At 37.2% G+C, this 17,665-nt stretch overlaps 1 protein-coding gene across 2 annotated transcripts in view; it reads left to right on the top strand.

The window, feature by feature from the left end:
* The window catches only part of NRK (Nik related kinase), a 125,930-nt gene that overhangs the window by 93,679 nt on the left and 14,586 nt on the right, over positions 1-17,665 (top strand). For both annotated transcript variants that reach the window (XM_040264978.1, XM_040264977.1), the window contains exons 20-23: positions 6,996-7,182; positions 7,617-7,772; positions 10,467-10,610; positions 14,649-14,807. In XM_040264978.1, coding sequence (XP_040120912.1) covers positions 6,996-7,182; positions 7,617-7,772; positions 10,467-10,610; positions 14,649-14,807 — 646 coding nt within the window. The remainder of the gene's footprint in view (positions 1-6,995; positions 7,183-7,616; positions 7,773-10,466; positions 10,611-14,648; positions 14,808-17,665) is intronic.

Below are 17,665 nucleotides of genomic sequence, written 5' to 3'. Positions count from 1 at the left end.
CTTTTCAATATGCTGTCAAGATTGGTCATAATTTTTCTTCCAAGGAGCAAGCATCTTTTAATTTCATTGCTGCAGTCACCATCTACAGTGATTTTGAGCCCAAGAAAATGGTCTGTCACTGTTTCCATTATTTCCCCATCTATTTGCCATGAAGTGATGGGACCAGATGCCATGATCTTAGTTTTTTGAATGTTGAGTTTCAAGGCAGATTTTTCACTCCCCTCCTTCACATTCATCAAGAGGAAATGGCAAATGGAGAAGGGAATGAAGAAGGAAATGGAGAAGGAAAAATGGAGAACTCCATGAACAGTATACTCGGGACAGTAACTCTTAATACATACATTTTTTCTGGGAGAAAAATTTTCTATTGTGATAGAATAAATTTTTTATTGTGATAGAATACACATAATAGAAAGTTTCACATTTTAACTATTTTTAAGTATACAGTTCAATGGAGTTAAGTACATTCACGATGTTGTACAACCATTAATACTATTAATTTCTGGAGATTTTTTATCACCTCAACCAATTAACTCCCCATTATCCTCCCAAGTTCCCAATAACCTCCATTCTACTTTTGTATAGGTACCTTATATGAGCAGAATCATACAATATTTGTCTTTTTCTGTCTGTCTCAGCATAATATTTTCAAGATTCATCCATTTAGCATCATATATCAGAATTTCCTTCCTTTTTAAGGCTTAATAAATAGTATGAATATATCACATTTTGTTTATCCATTCATCTTTTGATAGACACTTGAGTCATTTTCGTCTTTGGCTGCTGTGAACATTGCTGTACAAGTATCTGTTGTTGGAGCTTCAGTTTTTAGTTCTTTGATCTGTATACCTAGGAATGGAATTATTAGCTTGTATTTTAACTTTTTGAGGAACTGTTAACACAGACAATTTAAACGGAAGTAATGTACTGTGTTTAGACAATGATTTTGACATTCAAAAAACAGTTATGACTTTATAGATAAGTTTAAAAATACTCAAGTAGCTTCACAGATGGTAGATAAATAGGAATTATCACAGAGAAGATTTCTTGAAACATGTGCTATTTGAAATAGTTCTTGGCAAATGTGGAGTATTGGATATCTGAACAGGGCTGAGATTACAGACAGAAGAATTATCATGCCAATTTACTTCCCCAGCCCATTGTCCTATCATACAAACTAACTTAGAAGATGCCTTGCTCTTTCATGAATTAATGACCCTATGCCAGCAATGTTCTCTGTCTATATGGCTTCCCCTTACCTCTTCTCTGCTTTTGAACTAGTCATCCTTCATGACCCAACTCATACTATGTTTAATCCATCCTTGACAACTGTTCTTCACCTACTCATCCAGTCCCAGGGTCCAACCTCAGGCTTGGTTTATCATAGGCATACAATAATTATGATAAGGAATCAAGGAAGAATCAACAAAATTAGAAATGAAAATGGAGAAATCACAACAGACAACACAGAAATACAAAGGATAATAAGAGACTACTATCAGCAACTATATGACAATAAAATGGACAACTTGGAAGAAATGGATGAATTCCTAGAAAAGTATAACCTTCCAAAACTGAACCAGGAAAAATAGAAAATCTTTTTATTTTTTTTAAATTTTATTTTTACTTTATTTTACTTTACAATACTGTATTGGTTTTGCCATACATTGACATGAATCCACCACGGGTGTATACAAGCTCCCAATGCTGAATCCCCCTCCCACCTCCCACCCCATATCATCTCTCTGGATCATCCCCATGCACCAGCCCCAAACATCCTGTATCTTGTATCGAACATAGACTGGCACTTCGTTTCTTACATGATAGTATACATGTTTCAAAGCCATTCTCCCAAATCATCCCACCCTCTCCCTCTCCCTCAGAGTCCAGAAGTCTGTTCTATACATTTGTGTCTCTTTTGCTGTCTTGCATAAAGGGTCATCATTACCATCTTTCTAAATTCCGTATATATGTGTCAGTAAACTGTATTGGTGTTTTTCTTTCTGGCTTACTTCACTCTGTATAATTGGCTCCAGTTTAATCCATCTCATTAGAACTGATTCAAATGTATTCTTTTTAATGGCTGAGTAATACCCCATTGTGTATATGTACCACAGCTTTCTTATCCATTCATCTGCTGATGGACATCTAGGTTGCTTCCATGTCCTGGCTATTATAAACAGTGCTGCGATGAACATTGGGGTACATGTGTCTCTTTCAGTTCTGGTTTCCTTGATGTGTATGCCCAGCAGTGGGATTGCTGGGTCATAAGGCAGCTCTATTTGCAATTTTTAAAGGAATCTCCACACTGTTCTCCATAGTGGCTGTACTAGTTTGCATTCCCACCAACAGTGTAAGAGGGTTCCCTTTTCTCTACATCCTCTCCAGCATTTATTGCTTGTAGACTTTTGGATTGCAGCCATTCTGACTGGTGTGACATGGTACCTCATTGTGGTCTTGATTTGCATTTCTCTGATAATGAGTGATGTTGAGCATCTTTTCATGTGTTTGTTAGCCATCCGTATGTCTTCTTTGGAGAAATGCCTATTTAGTTCTTTGGCCCATTTTTTGATTGGGTCGTTTATTTTTCTGGAGTTGAGCTGCATAAGTTGCTTGTATATTTTTGAGATTAGTTGTTTGCCAGTTGCTTCATTTGCTATTGTTTTAACAAACTTATCACAAGCACGGAAATCGAAACTATAATCCAAAATCTTCCAACACACAAAAGCCCAGGACCAGATGGCTTCACAGCTGAATTTTACCAAAACTTTAGAGAAGAGCTAACACCTAGCCTATTCAAACTCTTCTAGAATTGCAGAGGAAGGTAAACTACCAAACTCATTCTGTGAGGCCACCATCACCCTAATACCAAAACCAGACAAAGATGCCAAAACAAGAAAACTACAGGCCAATATCCCTGAAGAACAGAGATGCAAAAATCCTCAACAAAATTCTAGCAGACAGAATCCAACAAAATATTAAAAAAATCATGCATCATGACCAGGGATGCAAAGATTCTTCAATGTTTGCAAATCAATCGATGTGATACACCACAGTAACAAACTGAAAGGAAAAAAAACATATGATGATCTCAATAGATGCAGAAAAAGCCTTTGACAAAATTCAATATCCATCTATGATTTAAAAAAAAAAAACACCCTTCAGAAAGCAGGACTAGAAGGAACATACCTCAACATAATAAAAGCATATATGATAAACCCATAGCAAACATTGTCCTCAGTGGTGAAAAATTGGAAGCATTTCCCCTAAAGTCAGGAACAAAACAAGGGTGCCCACTCTTACCACTACTATTGAACATAGTTTTGGAAGTTTTAGCCACAGCAATCAGAGAAGAAAAAGAAATAAAAGGAATCCAGATTAGAAAAGAAGTAAAACTCTCACCATTTGCAGATGATATGATCCTCTGAATAGAAAACCTTAAAGACACCACCAGAAAACTACTAGAGCTAATCAACGAATAATGTTGTAGGATATAAAATTAATACAGAGAAATCCCTTGCATTCCTATACACTAACAATGAGAAAACAGAAAGAGAAATTAATGAATCAATTTCATTCACCATCAAAATGAAAAGAATAAATTATTTAGGACTAAATCTACCTAAAGACACAAAAGACCTATATGTAGAAAACTATAAAACACTAATGAAAGAAATCAAAGAGGACACAAATAGATGGAGAAACATACCATGTTCATGGATTGGAAAAATCAATAGAGTGAAAATGAGTGTACTACCCAAAGCAATCTATAGATTCAATGCAATCCCTATCAAGCTACCAACAGTATTTTTCAGAGAACTAGAACAAATGATTTCACAATTTGTATGCTGCTGCTGCTGCTAAGTCACTTCAGTCGTGTCTGACTCTGTGTGACCCCAGAGACAGAAGCCCACCAGGCTCCCCTGTCCTTGGGATTCTCCAGGCAAGAACACTGGAGTGGGTTGCCATTTCCTTCTCCAATGCAGGAAAGTGAAAAGTGAAAGTGAAGTTGCTCAGTCGTGTCCGACTCTGTGCGACTCCATAGACGGCAGCCCACCAGGCTCCTCCATCCATGGGATTTTCCAGGCAAGAGTACTGGAGTGGGTTGCCATTGCCTTCTCTGCACAATTTGTATGGAAATGCAAAAAAACTCAAATAGCCAAAGCGATCTTGAGAAAGAAGAATGGAACTGGAGGAATCAACCTGCCTGACTTCAGACTATGCTACAAAGCTACAGTCATCAAGACAGTATGGTACTGACACAAAGATAGAAACATAGATCATTGGAACAAAATAGAAAGCCCAGAGATAAATTCATGTACCTATAGACACCTTATATTTGACAAAGGAGGCAAGCATATACAATGGAGAAAAGACAATCTCTTTAACAAGTGGTGCTGGGAAAACTGGCCAACCACCTATAAAGAAAAAAACTAGAACACTTTCTAACACCATACAGAAAAATAAATTCAAAATGAATTAACGATCTAAATGTAAGACCAGAAACTATAAAACTCTAGAGGAAAACATAGGCAAAAAACACCCTGACATAAATCACAGCAGGATCCTCTATGACCCACCTCCCAGAGTAATGGAAATAAAAGCAAAAATAAACAAATGGGACCTAATTAAACTTAAAAGCTTTTGCATAATGAAGGAAACTTTAAGCAGGATGAAAAGACAGCCTTCAGAATGGGAGAAAATAATAGCAAATGAAGCAACTGACAAAGAATTAATCTCCAAAATAAACAAATAGCTCGTGTAGCTCAATACCAGAAAAACAAATAACCCAATCCAAAAGTGGGCTAAAGAACTAAACAGACATTTCTCCAAAGAAGACATACAGATGAATAACAAACACATAAAAAGATGTTCAGCGTCACTCATTATCAAAGAAATGCAAATCAAAACTACAATGAGGTACCTTCTCATGCCAGTCAGAATGACTGCTATCCAAAAGTCTACAAACAATAAATTCTGGAGAGGGTACAGAGAAAAGGGAACCCTCTTACACTGTTGGTGGGAATGCAAACTAGTACAGCCACTATGGAGAACAGTGTGGAGATTCCTTAAAGAACTGGAAATAGAACTGCCATATGACTCAGCAATCCCACTGCTGGGCATATACACCGAGGAAACCAGAATTGAAAGTGACATATGTACTCCAATGTTCGTCCCAGCACTGTTTACAATAGCTAGGATATGAAAGCAACCTAGATGTCCATCAGCAGATGAATGGATAAGAAAGCTGTGGTACATATACACAATGGAATTTTTCTCAGCTATTTAAAAAAATGCTTTTGAATCAGTTCTAATGAGGTGAATGAAACTGGAGCCTATTATACAGAATGAAGTAGGTCAGAAAGAAAAACACCAATACAGTATACTAACACATATATATGGAATTTAGAAAGATGGTAATGATGAGCCTATATGTGAGGCAGCAAAAGAGACACAGATATGAAGAACAGGCTTTTGGACTCTGTGGGAGAAGGCAAGGGTGGGATGATTTGAGAGAATAGCATTGAAACATGTATTTTACCATATGTGGAATAGATCACCAGTCCAAGTTCAATGCATGAAACAGGGCACTCAAAGCCGGTGCACTGAGACAACTCTGAAGGATGAGATGGGGAGGGAGATGGGAGGAGTTTCAGCATGGGGGACACATGTACACCCATGGCTGATTCACATCAATGTATGGCAAAAACCACCATGATATTGTAAAGTAATTAGCCTCCAATTAAAATAAATAAATTAATTTAAAAAAGAAATCAAGGAAGGAAGGAAACCAAACAAACAAACAAAAAAACAAGGGAGGAAGAAACTCCCTAGATGATTTCCAATGGGAAAGCAATATCAGTAGAAAGGAATCTATGTCTGCCTGCCTGCCTGTCTATCTACTTGTCTTCCTATCCACCCATCTGCTCATCCATCCTAGTAGGTAGCTCTTACCTACCTACCTACCTACCTACCTAACTGCCTACCTACTTATCTTAATCAAAGACATTAAAACAAGATGTCCTGGCATGGTTTTCATAGCACCCTTAGGTATCTCCAGTTATCTTAAGAAATGTTTTAAACATTTGCAGAGAGAATAGATCTTCCTTTCATTTTAAAAGGACATGTTGCCATATAACATTTTTATGGTAGGAAAGGTCATAAAAACAAGTTTTTGATAGGACAGGATAACTGTATCAATGCCAAGAATCACTGTTTACACATAAAAGAAATGCTTATTGGTAAACAGGCTTACCAAAAAGAATTGGTATGTTTTTCCATCGGATATGGCATCCCACATAAATTCTGTCACATTTTGTGACTTTATCCTTGTATCTCTTGTCTGTAAGTCAATAGAATCTAGCTAGATCTTCCCTGAAGCATTTTTGCACTCTGGAAATTGTGTTGGTTGATTTTCTATCATTAGCTTTGTCCTTTGACAAAATGAAATTGAATCCAGCACAATAGTACTTTTTAGTTTTTTCATGCAGCTATTTGAAATAATGTAACTGAAAGCATAAGCTTTGGAATCAGACAGACTTTGGCTTCAAACTTTAATCCCCCAAATTATTTATATTACCTTGAATAGATTGTTTTAACTTCAATAAGCTTTAGTTTCCTTATAAGTAAAAGAGAGATAATCAAACTTACTTTTGGTGTTGTTGCAAGGATTCACAACAATCTGTAAATAAGATGCCTAACAGGATATCTGATACACAGTGAAATTTCCACAAATTTTAAGTCCCCAAATTATATTGCTGAGGATTTCATGCGCCATGAATTTCTGTTCTGACATCAGTTGTCTCAATATAAGTTAGTTCTTTCTTTTCTGCTAACATTATTGAGTTCTATTGGTAAATGTGGGTTTTATAAGGATCAAGAATTACAGATGTTACAAAATTTGCATTCCCTTTCAAGTAACCCCTAGGCATCTTACATTTCTCTCACTGTTAATTTCCTAATAAAGTCAAAATCAATTTTTGATCATCTTTTAGGAGGCAGGCGGGAGAAGTGAGGCCTCAAATGTCATTGCCCCAGGTGCTGCACCTGCAGTACCTGATGCTGAGAATGACACTGTGGACATATCAGAAGTATCAACAGAATCAGGTTTCTCTGCCAGCCACTCATCTCCCTCCAATGATTCTGAAAGGACTGCAAATGCTGACTTTGCCAGTGCCATCTGTAAGTATATTTAATATAATCTTCAAAGGCTGCAGTCTGTTCCATATTTAATACAGTTTTTGGCCACTGGTTCATTATCAGAGAAGAATCAAGTCATTCTGATACTCAGTTGACATAAATACAGATGGATTTTTTAAAAATCTATTCTCCACTAAATCTTCATAGCACCTAAATTTGAACTATAATTGAGAAATTGGCTCCCTCATCTGGATTTCATTTGATATCTAATCACAGTAACTTGAAATGCATTCATATACAGGAATATATTCTGTCTTGATTTGTGTCATCTGATGATTTATGAATTAAAGAAATGATAGCTCCATAAAAAATAAAATACAATAAAGGAAAAGGAATTTTTCTAAGCTGTGTCTCATTTGTAAAAACACTGAAGTGCATATGGTATACACACTAATCTCAATATCTTCTCTTCACAGTATATGCTGGATTAGTGGAAGTACCTGAGAAATCATCTAAGCGACCCTCTGATGTTAACGTTAACCCATTATATGTTTCTTCTGAATGTAAAAAACCACTAATCCACATGTATGAAAAGGAATTCACTTCTGAGATCTGCTGTGGTTCTTTGTGGGGTAAGTTTGATTCCTTAAAACTGAAAAATAAAATGTACTGGAACATTTAGCAAAAAATAAAAAGAGTACGTTTTTATCTATATAAAAACTAATGTAAAAGCACAGATATAAAATATGTATTTGCTATTGACAAACTGTTTTCAGGGCTTCCCTGGTGACTCAGATGGTAAAGAATCTGCCTGCCATGCGGGAGACCTGGGTTCGATCCCTAGGTTAGAAAGATCCCCTGGAGAAGGGAATGCCAACCCGCTACAGCATTCTTGCCTGGATAATCCCCATGGACAGAGGAGCCTAGTGTGCTACAGTTCATGGGGTTGCAAAGAGTCGGACACGACTGAGTGACTAAGCACAACTGTTCTCAATTATGCATACATGCTAAGCCACTTCAATCCTATCCCTCTGTGTGACCCTGTGGACCATAACCCACCAGGCTTCTCTGTCCAAGTGATTATTCTGGCAAGAATACTAGAGTGGGTTGCCATGCCCTCCTCGTTTCCAAGTATGTGTGTGTGTTTGTATATGTTATTAAACATACGTATACACTCTCTCTGTATCTACACACAGAGAGAGTAGTTAACTTGCTTATTTATTTTCACTCAGTGCAGTTTGATGTTTGAATTACTCCCTCTCCTGTTCATTCTGTTTTTCTTTATAACCTGAATTAACTTTGCTAAAATATAAAATTGGACTAGGTTATAATTATTTGAAAATTCAAGCTTAGTATTTTTAATTTGTGATAGAATGCAATGTATAATACCTAGTGAGATTATTGCAAGAAATTTCTTCAAGTTCTTGTTTTTAAAATATCTTGAGAATTTGTAGACAAAATTCCTTGTATAATATCTTAACTTTGATAGACTTCTTCAGTCCTTTATTCCAGAAGAATTTTAACCACTTGGTAATTCTGAGACGATTTTTTACCTCAAGCCAGTCTGAATCATAAATGAAATAAAATAAATTAATGCAAGGAAGTGAAAAATCCAAAATAAATGCCAACCTCCAACCTGCAGTTTCATAGATTTTGCTTAATGTATGACTGAACAGGGGACAGAATTTTAAATTAAAAATAGAGCAGTGTAGCAAATATTATAGTTTTATGGGGGGAAAAAAAAAGCCATCCTCCAAGTTCTACTAATGTAATGTGTCAGATAACAAGAAAGCAAAGTTTATTTCATTATCATTTCAGTCAGGCAACTACCCAGAGATGAGCTTAATGTCTAGTAACCCATTTTTATAACTTGTGGTTTTATATTTTAAAATACAAAAGACAGTAGTATGTGTCATCATGGTAGAACAAGATGCCCCAAATGGCCACTGCCAGTGTCTCATTCCCCAGGGGTGTCCCAGCTGCTTCGTGCCTCTCCAAGGGGATTCTCCAAGATCAACAAGTGGGTCTGACCCAGGCACCTTTCAAACCACTATGTCTGCCTTGAAACTTGAAGCATATGAGATTTTGTGCATGCCCTGTAAGAATGGAATTTCTTTTACTTACGGCCCTTCAGCTCTCCTGAAAATAAGCCCCACTTGATTTTCAAAACCAATTGTTCTAGGAGCTCATCTTCCCAGTGCCAGACCCCCGGGCTGGGGAACCCAATGTGCATCTTGGATGCCAAACTCCTTGGGAAGAACCTCTTGTTTATGAGTCATCAGCTCTTGAATATGGGTCTTTACTAAACTGCATCTCTGTCATTCCTTCCCATCTTGTTGTGGCTCCTTTTTTATGTCTTTAGTTGCAGAAAATTTTTTTGATAGCCTTTAGGTCATTCTCATAGACAGTTGCTCTGTAAATAGTTCTAATTTTTGTGTGCCCATGGAAAGAGGTGTGTTCAGAGTCTTTCTACTCCACTGTCTTGATCCTGACCCCCATTTTAAGTGCATTCTGAATTTAGTTGAATCTGCTATTTTAGTCTTCTCATTCAGTCTCTAAAACAGTGCTTATATTTTAGTGAATAGAGCCAGCACACAAGTAACAGAGTATAGGAATGTAAATACATGAAATAGGAACTAATTTTATAGATAGTCAGCAATATAAGTTTTTTAATATATGCATGAACACAGAATCACCCAATTTTAAAATAATTTGCATATAATTATTTAAAAGTATTAAATCCCTGTTATAGTTAGGAATGAGAAACCAAGAGGGAAGGGGTATATGTATACCTATGGCTGATTCATGTTGAGGTTTGATAGAAAACAACAAAATTCTGTAAAGCAATTATCCTTCAGTTAAAAAATAATTAATTTTTTTTAAAAAAGACTATATATACTAGGCCTCATGAATATTTAATAGTAACTTTCAAAAGAGTTGACTGATTTTTGTAAGTTTGGACGTTACTAAAAGGTACTAAGTTATACACAAAGTTCTATCTGTGTGATGGCATACCAGACACCAGCCAGTAGAATATTACCAGAGGGTGTTATTTTCTATATTTTAATGAAAATAAATTTGTTCTGTTAGTAGAGAGTTCCCTGTTGCACAGAATGAAGTCAACAGTAGCTTAAAATGACAAACATCACCTTTACATGGATCAGCACACTGGAGGAGCAAAAGTACTAATATAAATGCAATTATAAAAATGTAATCTCCAATTAAAATAAATAAATTTATATTAAAAAATAAAATAAATAGTAAATTTAAAAAAATAAAAATGTAATCTGAGCTAATATAGCACTTTTCTTTTTGTATATGAACAGGAGTGAATTTGCTGTTGGGAACTCGATCGAATCTGTATCTGATGGACAGAAGTGGAAAGGCAGACATTACTAAACTTATAAAGAGAAGACCATTCCGTCAGATTCAAGTTGTAGAGCCACTCAATTTGCTGATTACCATCTCCGGTTTGTTTAAGAACTAAAATTAGCTGAATCATTATGCAGATTAATTAGGTTGTAAACTGGGCTAAAGACTTTCTCAAGTGAAAGTGTTCCTAGGAAAGCACTGTAAATATAACTTTAATTGGGACACCAGGCTTTCCTACTTGTATTTTCTTAACTATTTACAGTTTAAACTTCTGACTCTCCTTTGATGTCTGGATATTTGATTGCAATATACCTCTTCTATGTCAGGGAAAGGAAAAACCATGCCATTTGCATCCTATCAGGTCTTCTCTCAATAACCATGCACAACTTTGGAAGTCACAGCTTCAGCCACCCATGCACTCACCACCACAGTAACCTCCAATATATACCTTTCCTGTGATGTGTTAGAAGCAACAAGGAACAAAGAGGCCAATAACTGGATAAAAATGAGAGTCTGTTGTACCTACCACAGCCCTATAATAAGGGTCTACAGATAGGGCTCATAACAGGAATGGATCCTCTATTCTTCCCACATAGTAGCTGAACTTTTTAGTTTGGGTCAGTCAGAGCCTGAACCTTGAAATATGAGAGATCAAGTATATGGATATTAAAAATATTGTGATTACTAAACAGTACTTGGTATCAGGAAAGCACTAACATTAATGCTGACTTTAGGCAAAAAACTATTCTTGAAAGATTGGGAAAAATGTTAAATGTTTTAACTGTAGAATAAAATGATACTAATCACAATAATTTTTATGTGCTTATATACTTCCTGTCTATACCTAATAATGATATTGCACATTAATTAATGATTATGAATAGTCCTAAATATGATTAATGTTGCTTTAAGTTTTGATTAGAGAAAATCCCCTAGGAAAATATACCAAAGTATCATGATTTTTTAAATCGTTTTTCTTGGCCATTCATTTATAATTGTTTGAGGCACACGGAAGCAACATTTAATTTTTGAATACATCTGGATGGCTTGCAGGCTGCACATCTGGATAACAGATTTCTTTTTATCCAGTTTTCTCTAACCCAAATATTCTCTTTTTATTGCTGAGGTTTCTCTTAAATGTGGATTATTTTTGCATCAGATAGTACAGAGAATGTTAGTATAGAAAGATAACTGATAGTTTGGAGCTCAAATTTATTATTTGAGAACAGAATGACAATAGATATAGATACTTGAATTCTAACACTGCTCAAAAATGTGTAAAAATATGTCTAAGATTACATGAAAAAGAATCTTATTGTTGGGCCTAGAAATCTTATAGTCTAAAAATGACTATAAAGTCACTATATATGAAAATTAATGTGTGATTAATAATGGCTTGTTTTTCTGAAAGAACTGTAAGAATTTGATGGGATTTACAATTAGAAATAGCAAGAAGAGATAAGAAAGCCTTCCTCAGCAATCAATGGAAAGAAATAGAGGAAAACAACAGAATGGGAAAGACTAGAGATCTCTTCAAGAAAATTAGAGATACCAAGGAAACATTTCATGCAAAGATGGGCTCGATAAAGGACAGAAATGGTCTGGACCTAACAGAAGCAGAAGATATTGAGAAGAGGTGGCAAGAATACACAGAACTGTACAAAAAAGATCTTCATGACCAGATAATCACGATGGTGTGATCACTCACCTAGAGCCAGACATCCTGGAATGTGAACTCAAATGGGCCTTAGAAAGCATATGTGAGACAACAAGAGAGACACAGATGTATAGAACAGTCTTTTGGACTCTGTGGGAGAGGGAGAGGGTGGGATGATGTGGGAGAATGGCATTGAAACATGTATAATATCATATATGAATCGCCAGTCTAGGTTTGATGCATGATACTGGATGCTTGGGGCTGGTGCACTTAGACGACCCAGAGGGATGGTACAGGGAGGGAGGAGGGAAGGGGGTTCAGGATGGGGAACACATGTATACCTGTGGCAGATTCATGTTGATGTATGGCAAAACCAATACAATATTGTAAAGTAATTAACCTCCAATTAAATAAATTTATATTTTTTAAAAAAAGAAAGCATCACTATGAACAAAGTTAGTGGAGGTGATGGAATTCCAGTTGAGCTATTTCAAATCCTGAAAGATGATGCTGTGAAAGTGCTGCACTCAATATGCCAGCAAATTTGGAAAACTCAGCAGTGTCCACAGGACTGGAAAAGGTCAGTTTTCATTCCAATTCCAAAGAAAGGCAATGCAAAAGAATGCTCAAACTACCGCACAGTTGCACTTATCTCACATGCTAGTAAAGTAATGCTCAAAATTCTCGAAGCCAGGCTTCAGCAATATGTGAACCGCGAACTTCCAGATGTTCAAGCTGGTTTTAGAAAAGGCAGAGGAACCAGAGATCAAATTGCCAACATCTGCTGGATCATGGAAAAAGCAAGAGAGTTCCAGAAAAACATCTATTTCTGCTTTATTGACTATGCCAAAGCCTTTGACTGTGTGGATCACAATAAACTGTGGTAAATTCTGAAAGGGATGGGAATACCAGACCACCTGACCTTCCTCTTGAGAAATTTGTATGCAGGTCAGGAAGCAACAGTTAGAACTTTACATGGAACAACAGACGGTTCCAAATAGGAAAAGGAGTACGTCAAGGCTGTAAATTGTCACCCTGCTTATTTAACTTATATGCAGAGTATACCATGAGAAATGCTGGGCTGGAAGAAGCACAAGCTGGAATCAAGATTGCCGGGAGAAATATCAATAACCTCAGATATTCAGATAACACCACCTTTATGGCAGAAAGTGAAGAGGAACTAAAAAGCCTCTTGATGAAAGTGAAAGACAACAGTGAAAAAGTTGGCTTAAAGCTCAACATTCAGAAAACGAAGATCATGGCATCTGGTCCCATCACTTCATGGGAAATAGATGGGGAAACAGTAGAAATATGTCAGACTTTATTTTGGGGGGCTCCAAAGTGACTGCAGATGGTGACTGCAGCCATGAAATTAAAAGACGCTTACTCCTTGGAAGAAAAGTTATGACCAACCTAGATAGCATATTCAAAAGCAGAGACATTAGTTTGCCAACAAAGGTCCGTCTAGTCAAGGCTATGGTTTTTCCAGTGGTCATGTATGGATGTGAGAGTTGGACTGTGAAGAAAGCTGAACGCTGAAGAATTGATGCTTTTGAACTGTGGTGTTGGAGAAGACTCTTGAGAGTCCCTTGGACTGCAAGGAGATCCAACCAGTCCATTCTGAAGGAGATCAACCCTGGGATTTCTTTGGAAGGAATGATGCTAAAGCTGAAACTCCAGTACTTTGGCCACCTCATGCGAAGTGTTGACTCATTGGAAAAGACTGTGATGCTGGGAGGGATTGGGGGCAGGAGGAGAAGGGGACGACCGAGGATGAGATGGCTGGATGGCATCACAGACTCGATGGACGTGAGTCTGAGTGAACTCCGGGAGTTGGTGATGGCCAGGGAGGCCTGCCGTGCTGTGATTCATGAGGTCGCAAAGTGTCGAACACGACTGAGCGACTAAACTGAGTAACTGCCTGACAATTAGAAAAATAACATTAAAGATAGATTGGGCTGAGAAAAAATAATAAACCATTTGATTTCTTTGTAAGTTTACTGGAATGAAAGAGTACAGAGAGAGAGACCCATCTCACTAGCTGAGGATGCTTAACAGTCAATATACCAGACATATCTTCTCATATATGCACACTACCAGAGATAGCTTCTAGGTCTCTGAGTCCCAAAAAAGTCATGGCTTAGATAGAAAGCTAAGGTACAAATGAATGGATGGTAATTCTGTTGCCCACACAGTAGTAGTCTTAACCTGTTCCAAAACGTATTGAACATTCACTTCTACTTTGATAACTGGTAGACACTTTAGCTATCTCTTGGAAGTGAGAGACTAAAAGAAACTTTGCTGTCATATTTCCAAACTCTAAAGGGGAGACTCAATGCAGTATAGTTTTTTTAAAGTGCTTTTTACTTTAATTAAAAGATTTGATTAAAAAGACAAAATACCTTTACCTTTTTTTGTTCTTCTAATATGTAAAAGAAATAGACTGAATTAAAACACTGTGTCTTTTCTTATCTATCAGGCCGTAAGAACAGACTTCGAGTGTATCATTTGACCTGGCTGAGAAATAAGATTTTGAATGATGATCCAGAAAGTAAAAGAAGACAAGAGGAAATGCTCAAAACAGAAGAAGCCTGCAAAGCCATTGATAAGCTGACAGGCTGTGAACACTTCAGTGTCCGTAAGTCTCATTTCACATTTGCTTTTGTTGTTGTTGTTTAGTCATTGCCATGTCCAACTCTTCTGTGACCTCTAGGACTGTAGCCTACCAGGCTCCCTAGTCCTTCGAATTTCCCAGGCAAGAATACTGGAACATGTTGCCATTTACCTCAGCTATATAAATTTTGCCTCCCTTCATTTGGTGAAGTACATTCTTGTGAAAGGAAAGCAGAGAAAGGAAAACATTTGCAACTTCAACTACAAAAATGAGTAAATTTCTCTGGGACGCAATAATGGCTGTTATTGAAAAAATATTGATTAACTGAAATAGCTGTTGAAGTTAAATTTGGTTGACTTTTTCTCCTTTCTTCCCTTCCCACTCACTCTAATTAGTTCACATTAACTGATGTTTCTTCCTGCTTCTATTTAACTTCAATTGTATGAATGTTTATGTGTCTTCAATAACCTGCAAGGAGATTTATATGATATTGTCTTTCCTTGGAGCAGCAATAAAATAGAATCCCATAATGATTCCTTTTTTAAAAATTGGAAAATCCCTCTTAATACTGACCAAGAAACTCTACCATGAGTCAAAAAACAATTTATCAATTATCTGCTGGCTCTCATTCCCACTTATGATATTCATGAGTATAATTGCAAAATATTTTCTGTCTGATTAGTGTGTTTTCATATCCCCTGTGTCTTCACAACCATCCACTGTGGAATGGAGTAACAAATCCAGGGTCTCAGACTCCTGCTGTCATCTCTCAACAACTTGGAAGTAATGTTTTCCCATTCTTTCTATTTCTGAAGCAAATCCCCTCTACTCTTAGCCTTTTTTTCTTCTTTCCTCTATACTAATTGTCTATCAGTCAGAACTAGTGGCATAGGTAAGAGATAGTTGGAATCACATAATATGAGTTGTGGCAGGATATTTTTATCCTGACTGACCATTTCTATTCTGCATACTAAGAGGCTTTACCAGGATAGGTTTCATATATGTATACGTATGTGATGCCATGTACTGTAGCCTATCAGGCTCTTCCACCCATGGAATTCTCCAGCAAGAGTACTGGAGTGGGTTGCCATTTCCTCCTCCAGGGGATCTTCCCAACCCAGGGATCAAACCCAAGTCTCCCACATTGGAAGCAGACACTTTACCATCTGAGCCACCAGGGAAGCCCATATACATACATCAGTCAGTTCAGTTCAGTTCAGTCGCTCAGTCGTGTCCAACTCTGCGACCCCATGAATCGCAGCACGCCAGGCCTCCCTGTCCATCACCAACTCCTGGAGTTCACTCAGACTCATGTCCATCGAGTCAGTGATGCCATCCAGCCATCTCATCCTCGGCCGTCCCCTTCTCCTCCTGCCCCCAATCCCTCCCAGCATCAGAGTCTTTTCCAATGAGTCAACTCTTCTCATGAGGTGGCCAAAGTACTGGAGTTTCAGCTTTAGCATCATTCCTTCCAAGGAAATCCCAGGGTTGATCTCCTTCAGAATGGACTGGTTGGATCTCCTTGCAGTCCAAGGGACTCCCAAGAGTCTTCTCCAACAACACAGTTCAAAAGCATCAATTCTTTGGCACTCAGCTTTCTTCACAGTCCAACTCTCACATCCATACATGACCACTGGAAAAACCATAGCCTTGACTAGATGGACCTTTGTTGGAAAAGTAATGTCTCTGCTTTTCAATATGCTATCTAGGTTGGTCATAATCTTCCAAGGAGTAAGCGTCTTTTAATTTCATGGCGGCAGTCACCATCTGCAGTCACTTTGGAGCCCCCAAAAATAAAGTCTGACACTGTTTCCACTGTTTCCCCATCTACTTCCCATGAAGTAATGGGACCAGATGCCATGATCTTTGTTTTCTGAATGTTAAGCTTTAAGCCAACTTTTTCACTGTTGTCTTTCACTTTCATCAAGAGGCTTTTTAGTTCCTCTTCACTTTCTGCCATAAGGGTGGTGTTATCTGAATATCTGAGGTGATTGATATTTCTCCCGGCAATCTTGATTCCAGCTTGTGCTTCTTCCAGCCCAGTGTTTCTCATGATGTACTCTGCATATAATACATACACACAAATAAAGGTAGAAATGAGTGCCCAGACAACTTAAGTATTAAATAAATATACTATTTTCTTCTAGTTTTGTGTATCACTACTTTAATATTCCTAGATATCCACCCAGAAGTTGATATAGCAGAAGTACCTCTTACTAACTTATCAAATTTTTAGTTCAATAAGAGAGAGTTTACAAAGATAGTCAACCTTGCAGAGCTAGTCCTGTGCATTTGTGAAACAGATGGACTAGTTTAGTCTACGTTTCCTGGCTGATTGCATTCCATTCCATCCCAGCTCTCTAATAACACTTGTCCTACCGACGAGTGGAACAGTAGCTCCTTCCCAAAGGAGAATAACAACATAACCATACTTGTATTGTATTTTCATAACCTTCCAAGGTCCACAAAATAGTGGACTGATAACAATTAGTGCCATATACTAAAATTATCAGCATTATTTGCTTAAAAGAGAATTTGTTTGCTTTTGGGGGGATTTATTAATCATAATTCTTTGACCTACTTCTGAACAGTTAAAAAAAGAAAGAAAGAAAGAAAGAAAGTGAAGCTAGACTCAAAGAGGAAGAGACACAGAGTGAGAGAGAATGAGAGAGGAAGGGAGAGGAAAGGAGAGAGAGAATTCTTATATATTAGTTTTAGATGAAGTCTGGCTAGAGAAGACAGCAGCAGTATCTCTGCCAAAGAAGAGGGATTTAGCACAAACATAAATCTAGAAGTAGGACAACATATTTCATAAGAGCCAGAAGGTCTGGCCAAGGGCAAACATATACTTTTTATAAACTTTCTCTTTCTTTAATAAAAAA

The sequence above is a fragment of the Oryx dammah genome, unplaced genomic scaffold (genome assembly GCF_014754425.2).
Source record: "Oryx dammah isolate SB20612 unplaced genomic scaffold, SCBI_Odam_1.1 HiC_scaffold_23, whole genome shotgun sequence".
Classification (NCBI taxonomy): domain Eukaryota; kingdom Metazoa; phylum Chordata; class Mammalia; order Artiodactyla; family Bovidae; genus Oryx; species Oryx dammah.
Note: the sequence above shows the minus strand (reverse complement) of the source record. Positions and strands in the feature narration are given on the sequence as shown.